Below are 12,738 nucleotides of genomic sequence, written 5' to 3'. Positions count from 1 at the left end.
GTATGGATAAAATAAGTACCTGTACTTATTTTATCCATGATGTGTGTGAGAGAACTTTGATTGGCTATAGGTGGCAGTAGCACTGTTTCAGGCCAAAGAACAGTGCTGTATTTTTGTCCCATTTATAATATCAAACTTCTATAATGAAAAATGTGAGCTTTTTTTCTAAAGGAAAATGGCAGAGCATGCTGTACTATGATCTAGTTTTAGTCTGTAATTGACCAATCATCATGACCCTAACAAACAAATAATAAAAGCACTCAGAAACTGAGTGAAGTACTTGGGCTGAAATATCAACATGCGTCCTCTGTGGCAATATTTTATTTGTGAAGTTATTAATTAACTGATTTTCTTGAATTTCAATAGGCATGTTCTGTAAGTATATGCCTATTTACACCAAAAAATTCAGAAAATTGTAGGCGCTATTGTGCTAACAAACAAACATACAAAGCAAGTACTTTACTATACTTGGCAAAATTCTGTTTTGCCAAGTAATAAGCAGGTAAACAGTCACTAAAAAAAAAAAAAAAAATAAATAAGAGTCAGTTTCTCTCTGTAAAAGAATAAATAAATAGAATAATACCACATAACCAAATAATGTAGAGCTAGCAAAACAGAGTTGGATGAGCAGTCTTCACATTTGAAGTTGGCTCCAAATACGAAGAAGAAGAAGTAACCAATCCTTGTAAAAAAAAACATTGATTGAACTCAATGGACAATGAAGATATTTTAATCATCTATTTTTATTCGCACAGATGTATAGTAAGTCAGTCAGCCATGTCTGACCTGACGCTCTCATCACCCACTCCCCTAATACATCACAGTCATTCAATACATTTTTATGATTACTTAATACATAAAAAGAATAAACAACAGCAACCAGTGAGTGTGGTAGGTTTGGTGGACACAAACAAAAAAAAAACACTCAGAAACTGAGTGAAGTACTGAGTAAAAATCAGGGAGAGGGCTCACTACTTTATATTTTGGTCCATGTTAAAAGAAAAGGGCGTGCTATAAGTCAGATTTTAATATAATAAGCATTTGTGACGTGACCAATATATCAATTTTTTCTGATAACTTAAAAATTGTAGATGCTCTCCTGCTAACAAGCAAAGCATGCTTAGCAAAATTTTATTTTGCCAAGTTAAAAACATGATCTTGGATATGATATAGACCAACAGGTAGGAACTCTAGAAACACACGTAAAGTGTTATTTCAATCCATTGTGCGGTTTAAAAGTCTTTATAGTAACAAAAAGAATTGCAGTAGAAGGACACGTACATAGCAGGGAGTTGTACTTAACTCCTTGCTCATACATTCTCAGTGATCAAGCAGTATATTACATAACATTAAAATATTTAGTACAGCATTCTAGTGTTGAATTTCTTGTCATCAATAATCCTCTTCGTCACTACTGTCACTGGTTTTTGATCTTCTTGCAAAGCCAAAAATGCTCTTATTTTCTACTGGTTGAACATCACCAAGTTGAATTACACCTTGAAAAATATAAATAAATAAAATTATATGCTATTCAGACGAATTACACCTTGAAAAAAATACGCATCACATTTTTATTACTAGTTAAAATGTAATCATGATATTAATTAAAATATCTTTCATTCACAATGTAAATTCTTAGAATAATTCTCAAACATAGCAGCATTATTATTTAGCAGAAGCATTGGGCAGTGACCCATTAAAGTAGCTATAATAATAATACTTAATAGTGACCCACCACTTTCTATGGAGCTGTTGAGTGTAAAAGTCATTCTGTGCACACAAACATAAGCATGTGCAGAATGCTGTTAAGTACATTGCCTCTGTTGTACATCCTCTATCTTAAATATGTTTGTTATGATGGAACATAAAGATTGATATGCTGTAGACTACTGTACATAGTTGTGTGGAGTGAAATGCAGCTTAACATGAGTGATACCCAGAGATATTATGGTGAACTATAATATCTGTTTGTTAATGCTAACCTGATTTAGCTATTCTTCTTTCTAGTTGTTCTGTTGTAAAGTCATCAGTGTTTCCTAAATCTTCAAACCCTACTAATCTGAAAAAAAATAAAAAATAAACTAACTATGAATTTCTACTGTTAATATACATATACATATATATTGGTGATAACAGATACTGGGACTATTACAACACACCGTACCATCCAAAGTTTCTGATGATTTGATCTGACTTAGCTTTGGATTTGTATTGTTATTCGAGGCATTTTATTTTGATGATTTGGAAATAGGGAGGGGGCGGCGCACATGTCCTAAACATGGTGAAATGAAGTGTAAGAGTTTGCTTTGATGTCCTTTTACATTACAATTTTCGATTGGTTGGCTTCCCAGACGACTTGAAAACTTGTCATGTTAATTTAATTCCTCAACAAAGTTTTTTTTTTGTTACACTTTCCATTGAAAAAATAAGACATCTTAGGCCAGGCCAGGCTGTGCAATATTCTTTACTTACCGGTCAATAACTATGCCATCTCGAAAGCATATTACAGTAGGTAAAACTTGAACCTTTAGTTTCCCTACAAAAAACTTTGCTTTGTTAACATCAACTTTGCAAAATTTGGTCTGGAAATGCTTTTCAGATAACGTCTGAAAAAAACCAAATCATCCAAAATTAGTTGATTACTGTATTTAGTTACAAGCAGAGGACACAGAGAAATGTCTTCAATACAATTTAAAGCCTAGATGGAATAATAACTATATTTATAGAAATTGGGATAAAGTTGGGATTATACACGAGGACTAAATTGTAATGGTATGCTCATTATATCGTGATTTCTGGACATTTTTATTGTCGACCGTTAAATTTACAGGGGTCCGACAGAGTTGTAACGCCAGATTGCATTTTTAGCATGAGAAGTATAGCAAATCAGTGTAAAGGATCTTTCACATCAGACAGCACTAGCTTTTTCACGACGCACCACAGAACTACACGCATATCAAGTAAAAAGATTTGTCCATAGCCATGTGGAGCGTCACAAAAAACGAAGATTTATTTGCCGAAACCGGACAAAAAAAGGTTAATTCTCCAAGGGAAGAAAGAGTTAATCTTCCTGATCATAATGAAATTCACAAACTACCTTAAGATGTTTATCAAAAATTGCACATCGACGGAAATCTTCATGATAGAAGTGAATTACCACATGCCTCTCGTTGGTGGTAACTTCTAATATATCTTTCTCTTTTACTATTTCACTAAAAAATAAAATTTGATTATTTGAAAAATATATTACAATGGCTCACCAAGTAAATAGAATAGCCATGTCACCTCCCATAATTAGTGGTTGATTTTTGTTATGTTAGCGGTTAATACAGTACTGAATCACAGGTAGTGGTTGCCTGTTTATGTTAGTAGGTGGTTCTATTTTTTCAGTAGGTAGCCATAAAAGTATAAGGTCAGAGCAACCATGATTGCATATATCACAGAAAAAAATGAAAACAAAACATACATACTGTACGTCGTTCTATATATTTTTTGTCTTGTTTCAAATAATTCTTTAGCTATTTTTAACTGTAGCCTTTTTCAATTTAAATGTTACAGTATTTTGAACGATATTATTAAAAATTGTTTACATTTTGTGTGTGTTTTTTTAATGTATATTTTATTATCAACCTGTAATTGGTGATTTGCACTGTTGGTTGTGAAATAAAGAATATATTTTTAGTGGGTGATTCCATTGTTTCAGTAGGTAAATCTGTTAAAAATGAGTGGCATTATATACCTATACTTTCCATAGTCTTTTTCTTTAAGGTTCTGAAATTGTTGCACTTGTTCCTTTAATTCAGACAACCTTGCTTCTCTTATATGACTTGGAAGCTCTTCATTCTCCAGTTCATCTAGTAATTTCTGAAAAAACGACAAAATAACAGTTTTATAACATTTTAGACATCTGAATTCGAATCGATGAAAAAAAATGTAACAATATTTAAATAACAAACTTTAAATTGTGTTGATTTCATTAATTTATGTTTTTACTCAATTGTTCTTAAGAATGGTTCCATGATGGTTCCGAAACGTCAATCTTTTTTGTCATTAAATTTTATAAAAAAAAATAAGTGATCAGATAAATGAATGGTTAATAAAATGTACACAATTTCCCCCAAATTTAAAGCTGTTACTAACTCTTTCTGCCTGACCTATCAACAAATCCCACAGCTGTTTATTATTAATAATAAATAATATATTGGGGCCTTGTTTGGCCTAATTTAAATAACAATATCATTATGGATGCGTTTGTTTTTCACTTCACTGATTTTTTGTATAGGCCTAGGCCTATTAGTATAGGCTAGCCTAGGCTAGGCCTAGGCCTAGGGTATACGGCCCAGATTTCACACGACCTTGATAATTTCGTAATTTTAGAAAAAAAAATACTGTTGAGGAAAAAAATTATAGTAGTAATATAAAGTAAATTTATTGATATACATACTCCAGAAATAATATTGAAAAAGGACGTTTAATTTAAAAAATATTCCTATTTGTAATTTGACACCACCTCGCGGCCTAGAATTCGTCCGGTTGTTTCACTTTTCGCATCGTTAGTACCAATATTCGCACACGCCCTCTATAGTTTTAAAGGCGCTCGAAATGTAACCGTGTCGCGTGCAATATGCATAGAAACCCGGAAGTTCGGCCTAGGGAATCCTTTGTGTTTGCAATGTAACGTTATAATGGCATACTAGTTGTTTGTTCATTTTAAATGTCATATATAATTAATATATATATATTTTACAGGAATAGGCTGGTATTTGAACATAATTTATTGGCACATCAACAGCAGCTGGTGAATGAATAAGATTGATAACACCATCCAAGGTTAAGCACCTGTACTGTCTGTAGGGAATTCTGACTGATTCATAATACTCTGTAGCCTACTATATCATTTCAGATTGTTGGGCAACGTTGTTGAATTTTATTGTTTTTCAACATGGCATGTTTGAAAAAAAAAATTTAAGTCACAGCAATTAAAAGATTGTGAATAAAATAATAATTAACTTTATTGAAGTGGTTAATACTATAGATATTATGTTGAAACATCCCGTTGTCTTCAGGAATTTATCCTTAAGTTTATAGTAGCTACATGTACTGTGTAAAAATATGATTGATTGGAATGGAAGAATGTTAATTGAGCAATGATATTATTTGCTAAAATGGTAATAAATGTTGGCAAAATAAATATATACATACACACATTTCTATTTGGACAATTACTGTCTCATCCATTTTTTTTTATTTTTTATTTTTTTTTAAAGATTATTATATTCATTATTTTCCAGCTATCATAAACATCTCTCGCATCGCCAGTCAAGCTCTGCCAACTCCTCATTGGTCATGCTGTCCAAGTCAGTAATGTCTGTACACGCATGATGGTACCAGCGTGGACAGCCCTCACAACCGATCCATACATCTGGGTTGTCGTCATACTTCTTTTTGCACTTGCTGCAGATGTTTTCATCTATCTGTTGTGTTCTTTTTTTGGTTTTTAATTTTTTTTTTTCGTTTTCCATTCGTTTTTCTTCTCTGACTCTCTTTCTTTCTTCTTTTGCTTCTTCTTCTTCCCTCTTCTTTTCTTCCTTCTCCCTCAGCATTTCCCGAAATATTGTTCCCGATATTACATTCGGCAGCACCTTTTTATTTGCGTTCGCTTTTTGTTGATATTCCCTTCTTGGGTAGACCAAGTGCTGCGCAAGGGATGGCGAAGTGTACGAAGTTTCTGGATGCCTTCCTACCGAGGCTGATGGTCGCCTAGGAAGGGGAACGGTGTGTGACGTCCCTGATGTTGTTGGGATGTCGTGAGGTGGTCGGTCAACGGTGTTAAGTTTTTTCCATGTTTCGTACATGGGATCCGGCACATCGTACCCTTCTCGAAGCCGACGATGGTATGTGGCAATCAAGTCAGGACCGATGGCGGATTCCAGAGCAAGAAGGGCGGTCTTCGTAGGTGATGATGTTGATGTTGTTGTTGGTGGTTGTCGTATTGGGGTGTTGGTGGAAGTAGATGCTGGTGTTAATGACGTGTGGTCGTGGTAAACGGTGGAGGGCAGTAGCTTGTCGGTGTCAACGGCGGCAGGATTGAATGGAAATAAACCACATTTCCGAAATCCAGAAATGGCATTTTTCGATTTTGCGCCCTCTTTCCATGCCTCCGCAAACACCGAAGAGAAGGCTTGCTTGGTGACAACTTGACCAGGATGTTGTATGGTGTACTCGCGTACACAGTTGTACCAAGACGCCTTGACCGACTTGTACACAGCCACATCAAGAGGTTGGATAATGTGACTGGCATGTGATGGTAGGCAGTAAAGAATGATGTCATTTTCTTTACAGAAGTCGGCCGTCTCTAAGTTGATGTGCGATACGTGCCCATCCACAAATAAAATAATAGGAAATGGAATGTTGAGTGATCGAACAAAAGGATGAAAATGGTTTGTTATATATTCGTAAAAGATTTCGGAATTCATCCAGCCGGTCTTCGATTTTGCAAAAGACGAATCGGCTGGTGCACCATCAAGGGGGTCATAGGCAAACCGAACACCCGGAAATATGATCAGCGGCGGAATGTATTGCCCTATTGCATTACATGCACCCACGACCGTGATCTGTTGCCGGGTGGATGCCGTTTGTTGGTAGACATTCTTTGCCCCCTTGGGTGCAATGACCCTCTCGGTCTTCCCTTGGAGAGGGAAGCCGATTTCGTCTGCATTAAACAGACGACGAGGGTCAGCGAAGACCTCCTCGTTCTTGCTCTCCACCATGTAGTCGGAACACTCCCTGAACCACCTCTGGATCTTATTGACCGTCACATCAGCACGTTCCCTTCCTAGTGCCTCAGGTAGGCGCATCGATAGTTCTTGATGACGACGTAAAAAATTACGCGTCCATCGACGTCCAGGCAGATTATCGACGAAGGGGTTTGGTCTGCCATCGGCATCCAGAAACTTCTTAACTACTTTCTTCATCTCCATCATCGTCCTTCCATAACCAATCTTCGCCATCCCTATCGCCCATTCCACTAGCTGTTCCTCTTCCTTCTTCGATAAAATCGGGTCTGGTCCTTGAGTCGATTCGATGGGGGTTCTGCCGCTGCACTTATCCCGAATTGTTGATTTAGGGATGCCATACATTCGAGCAGCTGCCCCATATGAAAGCTCCCCCTTCCTTACCCGCCCACAGGCAATACGGACAACCTCCTGGCTATACTTTCTGTATTTACCGTCTTGTAGTCCAGGCATATCTAAAGTTTAATAACGATGAACGGTTTATTTTTTTAAACTGTTTTTTTTTTTCACAATACTAAACACAAATAAATGACATTGAACAATAAAACGCAACATCAAAACGGTTAAAATAAATATGCCAAACAACAGCATTAAACAATTAACACTTAGGGTTAAAAAAGCAACTTATCTGTATTGTATACATGAGTGATTTAGATGTTTCAGCATCAGTATGTTCATTGATGTCGTTTCTCTGATGTCAGAATGGATCTTTGATTTTATACGATCCAATCCTAACACGGGAAAATATCTGATGCTACACTCGTTCGAAGGATTCCAATACAAATGTTAATTACAACAAACAAAAATGATAAGTAATAAACAATGTTTTCTTTGTAAATGTTATATATTTATTGTTAAATATTAAAAATATAATTTACACTCTGTATAAAATAAACGGTACACGTACTGTTCAATGTGTAAATATTTCAAATATAAATACTGTTTAAATTATTTGAAGGATGGACTGTGGATAACCTTTAAAAAAAAAGAACATTTAATTATTATTTGAATAATATTTATTACAATAATGTTTATTAATTATGCCAATTAAATAACATTAGTTAGCAGGCCCACACGTGTGTGCTTACGACATATACCTCACGTACTAATTTTTTTTTTAATGTTCTTGATTTAATTCTTGATATAAATCTGTAATAAAAAAAAAAAGTTAACATTTAATTTTTATGTTTATTTAATTTTTTAAATATTTAGGCCTATAGCTATTGAATAAAAAACTGTTTTATTGAGTTATATTTGGTTAAAACGCCTAATTAAGACGGCTAAGAAGCATCTAATCACCCAAAAACAGTATATTATTAAAAAATTGTATAGCGCCACCAACCGGGCGAATTTTGAACCCAACTGGATTTTAGTGACCTAGTATTCGCTCACCTTGCCCTGTATTCGTTCGATGACGTAAGCATCAGACGAACAAATTATTTTTGTTTGGCCAGTTATCAAAGACCATATAAATCATAAATTACAAGTATATCTCTTTAAATTTAGATTTTTTGGGCTTTTGCACGTGGCCCATACTCGTTAGCTAATTGCGTAATTAAGAAAAATTCAAATTTTGTACCTACCTTGACTTGCAAAATATCGATTTTTTAATTCAAAGTTTCGCGGTAAACTGCTCGGACCTACGTTACGATCGAAGCAGCGAAGTAATTTTACAGTTCAGTGAACAAATTATTTTGATTGGTTGATGGGTTATGTTTATAAATGAATATTTATAAGTGGGCGTGTGAAATTACTATTTCACTAAAAAATAAAATTTGATTATTTGAAAAATATATTACAATGGCTCACCAAGTAAATAGAATAGCCATGTCACCTCCCATAATTAGTGGTTGATTTTTGTTATGTTAGCGGTTAATACAGTACTGAATCACAGGTAGTGGTTGCCTGTTTATGTTAGTAGGTGGTTCTATTTTTTCAGTAGGTAGCCATAAAAGTATAAGGTCAGAGCAACCATGATTGCATATATCACAGAAAAAAATGAAAACAAAACATACATACTGTACGTCGTTCTATATATTTTTTGTCTTGTTTCAAATAATTCTTTAGCTATTTTTAACTGTAGCCTTTTTCAATTTAAATGTTACAGTATTTTGAACGATATTATTAAAAATTGTTTACATTTTGTGTGTGTTTTTTTAATGTATATTTTATTATCAACCTGTAATTGGTGATTTGCACTGTTGGTTGTGAAATAAAGAATATATTTTTAGTGGGTGATTCCATTGTTTCAGTAGGTAAATCTGTTAAAAATGAGTGGCATTATATACCTATACTTTCCATAGTCTTTTTCTTTAAGGTTCTGAAATTGTTGCACTTGTTCCTTTAATTCAGACAACCTTGCTTCTCTTATATGACTTGGAAGCTCTTCATTCTCCAGTTCATCTAGTAATTTCTGAAAAAACGACAAAATAACAGTTTTATAACATTTTAGACATCTGAATTCGAATCGATGAAAAAAAATGTAACAATATTTAAATAACAAACTTTAAATTGTGTTGATTTCATTAATTTATGTTTTTACTCAATTGTTCTTAAGAATGGTTCCATGATGGTTCCGAAACGTCAATCTTTTTTGTCATTAAATTTTATAAAAAAAAATAAGTGATCAGATAAATGAATGGTTAATAAAATGTACACAATTTCCCCCAAATTTAAAGCTGTTACTAACTCTTTCTGCCTGACCTATCAACAAATCCCACAGCTGTTTATTATTAATAATAAATAATATATTGGGGCCTTGTTTGGCCTAATTTAAATAACAATATCATTATGGATGCGTTTGTTTTTCACTTCACTGATTTTTTGTATAGGCCTAGGCCTATTAGTATAGGCTAGCCTAGGCTAGGCCTAGGCCTATATATGATTTAATAATGATGACCATAACAATAAACATGATCATATTTATTTATAATTTTGCTTAAATTAGTAAATATGGGCCTAGATGATTAACAGACAATGAAATTAAGTTTGGGCAAGCTAGGCTGATGATGGGCCGTATCCCTGCTTAGTTAGCTGAACTACGCCTAGGCTAGGCTAGGCCTAGCTAGGCCGCGGCGACTGCCTATCTATCCCGCCTTCGGCGACTAAGGAGTCTAGCCTAGCCCTATAACGCGTCGTGAGAATGAGCTTTAAACTAAATTGTGCAATATATTGATACTTCAAAACAGTTCAGTGAATACAACATTAAACACTTTATATTGTACCTCTTCTGCTAATGTTTCATCTTCAAGTATTTCATCAGCTTTTTTCGCTGAAGTCGGTACAACGTCTGCCATCTTCAAAATGTTTTCCAAAATGTTGCTATCGTCCTCTTGGGATAAAATTGATAAAATGTACGAATCTGTATAATATTAATATAGCGTTTAACATCGACAATGTACGGACAACATATGTACGATTTTTAAAGACTTACCCACTTACTCGTTTTCTTGTAGAAAAAATAGAGGGCAGTATTTAAGAAAAGAAAATGGAGATTTCCTTGCGGAATTTCGCTCTTCATGTATTTTGTTTGCAAGCATTTCTTTACACGTTTGTATTTAGCAAAAAAGTATGTAAATGCTTTACTATTCACTATACTATAATATGTGTTTACCTAGATTTTTGTAATACACGATAGCCTTTAGCTTTAGGCCTACGGTCTAGCCTAGGCCTAGCTAGGTAGGCTAGTCTGTTAAGTTTAAGGAGGGCAGTCGGGTTGCTTAATGCTTGTGGTGTCAATATATAGGCCACAGAAGGAGCCTAGGTTACTTTTTGGTTTGCGCAATAATGATACCATATATACCTTTTATTTCTAGGTTTCAGTTGATGATCCAGTTGTTGGTGGTCTAAGTTTACCGCTTGAACACAGCTTTGAAACAGGTTTGAAAATGTGTTCCATATTTTTATAATTATTAATAATTATATATGGATGCTCCCTTGTTTAATTTGATTAAACTCATTGGTTTAACTACAGTATATATTTATAACTAAATATAAAGTACAGGCTTGACCACATAAGTTCTTTAATTCGGCAAACACAAGGATAAGATATTTAGTATTATTCCTATTAATAATTATTGTGTTAAAACATTCCCATAACTACTACAATTTGATACATATTTAATTGAATCTTTACTTTACAGGTCCCGATGCAGTATTTACGAGACGTGCCAGTATACACTTTCGTTCTCCGCTTAAAATGGGACCCGGAACAATTACTCATTCCATTCCATTAACTTCCGCAGAGCAAGGAAAACTAAAAGTAAATTTCTATACAAAACTTTAAATTGAAACATAAAATGAAAAAACAACAAATACAAAGTCTTTTAAACTATGGGATGAATTAAAATGACTCTTTACTCATATAAAATGAGGACCCATATCCAATAAATATTTATATTTTCCATCCAAAATTGTATTGTGAATAAACATACAAACTTAATTTGCGTAGAGCGACTCCCTTAACAAGTGGATTTCTAGTAATTTTTTTCATTCTGTTTCTATTTTGCAGGCTCTCGCTAAAAAGGGTGGCTTTTATAGAGTTAGAGTACCTACACATTTATCCGAATCCTTTGATGAAGATGACTTCTCCGAGGCTGACGATTATGTCTACACTTTCACAAAAGCTGTAAGTACCTTGAATAAATCCCATTCTTTTCTGTAGTTGATTGATTGGTCTATCTTTATATACTGTTGTACATAAATTTTAATTTTAGCCTAATAGTCAATTCCATATTAATATTATTCACATATGTTTTTACATAGTGTTCTTTAGTTGAGTCGCATATCAGCGATGACATCACAATCCATGCTGACCAATCAGGAAATGTTCTAAGCGTGATCATAAGTCCAGCACAGGGAACGTGTCAAGGCAATACTGTCAGCAGTAGCTTGCTCACTGATTTCAACTCAACTGTCACATTATCACTTACTGTATCAGGACCTGTGTAAGTTTTGTGCCCAGAACAACTCCTAGGCATACTAGGGTGTACTGCAAGATATAGCATAGCTTTAAGCCTATTCTATCTACCATCTAACCGAAAAATAAAATAGATTCTTGTGCCTAGCCTACCCTCATTAATATGCAATCATAGTAAATAAATATAACTTGAGATTTATACAAATAGACATTCTTTTACAGACCAGACACACAAACTTTTATACAAAAGTTAGAAGATGAAAAACTACAAAAGGCCAAAGGTGGTGGAGCAGATAATAGGTCATTTCTGGCTAAATATGTAAGTAGTATGCTGTAGTGTACAACACAATAGGCTGACATATTTGATTCAGAATCAAAGATAGTGATAATAGGACCATGTATTGTGTAATGTAAAGTGTAGGGCTTACATTTACATATAATATATTCTTTTACAGTGGATGTACATAGTTCCTATTGTACTATTTATGATGATATCTGGTGGAGGAGAGCAAGGCAGAGGATGACCAATTAGAACAACAATCTCTTGGCTTAATTTTTACAATAAAATCAACATCAACTTTTATACGGGTGTATACATTAAAAATGAAGTTATTTAAAGCAAATAGTAATGAATACATTGTGGAGTGCAATTCAAATTATGCTGTTAAATGAAACCCTGGTTTGGAATTCTCTATACAAAAAATAAACAGAAAATAATTTATAATCCCCTCGTTAAAAATTGTGCATGATGGCCACCTATAGGTATTTTTGGCATATTCGATTAGGAAAGCTTTTTCGTTTTGTAAACATTAACTAAAAACTTGGCTTGTTCGTTGCGTGCAGAACACAGAGTTAACAAACTATACTATAACGATAAAGTTTCTCGAATATGCCAATTAGGATCAATATGAAACTTCATAAACATTAGTATATAACTACCATCTATGTAAATGTGAAAACATTTTTTATAAGGTTTTCACCACAAAACAATAAAATAAAAACAACTTGGGATATTATCGTCTTTAT

The 12,738-nt window shown here is 34.0% G+C and overlaps 2 protein-coding genes across 3 annotated transcripts; one reads left to right on the top strand and one right to left on the bottom strand.

Moving 5' to 3' along the window:
• Positions 1 to 725: 725 nt before the first annotated feature.
• LOC144847556 (uncharacterized) lies at positions 726 to 10,191 on the bottom strand. Of its 2 annotated transcripts, none has more exons than XM_078703978.1 (6): positions 10,019 to 10,191; positions 9,083 to 9,207; positions 3,098 to 3,212; positions 2,473 to 2,606; positions 1,983 to 2,059; positions 726 to 1,496 (listed from the first exon to the last, which is right to left on the bottom strand). In XM_078703978.1, the coding sequence occupies exons 1-6, from the start codon at positions 10,088 to 10,090 to the stop codon at positions 1,393 to 1,395; spliced, it is 627 nt and encodes a 208-aa protein (XP_078560104.1). In that variant the 5' UTR covers positions 10,091 to 10,191; the 3' UTR covers positions 726 to 1,392. The 2 variants fall into 2 exon arrangements, with proteins under 2 accessions (XP_078560104.1, XP_078560103.1); XM_078703977.1 differs by lacking the exons at positions 9,083 to 9,207; positions 10,019 to 10,191 and adding exons at positions 3,740 to 3,864; positions 4,748 to 4,786.
• Positions 10,192 to 10,240: 49 nt separating this feature from the next.
• Positions 10,241 to 12,721, top strand: LOC144847554 (ER membrane protein complex subunit 10-like). Its single transcript, XM_078703975.1, has 7 exons — positions 10,241 to 10,362; positions 10,610 to 10,673; positions 10,937 to 11,055; positions 11,305 to 11,421; positions 11,559 to 11,740; positions 11,935 to 12,031; positions 12,168 to 12,721. The coding sequence occupies exons 1-7, from the start codon at positions 10,282 to 10,284 to the stop codon at positions 12,234 to 12,236; spliced, it is 729 nt and encodes a 242-aa protein (XP_078560101.1). The 5' UTR covers positions 10,241 to 10,281; the 3' UTR covers positions 12,237 to 12,721.
• Positions 12,722 to 12,738: the final 17 nt, after the last annotated feature.

Source organism: Antedon bifida, chromosome 7 (genome assembly GCF_963402885.1).
Source record: "Antedon bifida chromosome 7, ecAntBifi1.1, whole genome shotgun sequence".
Lineage (NCBI taxonomy): Eukaryota > Metazoa > Echinodermata > Crinoidea > Comatulida > Antedonidae > Antedon > Antedon bifida.
Note: the sequence above shows the minus strand (reverse complement) of the source record. Positions and strands in the feature narration are given on the sequence as shown.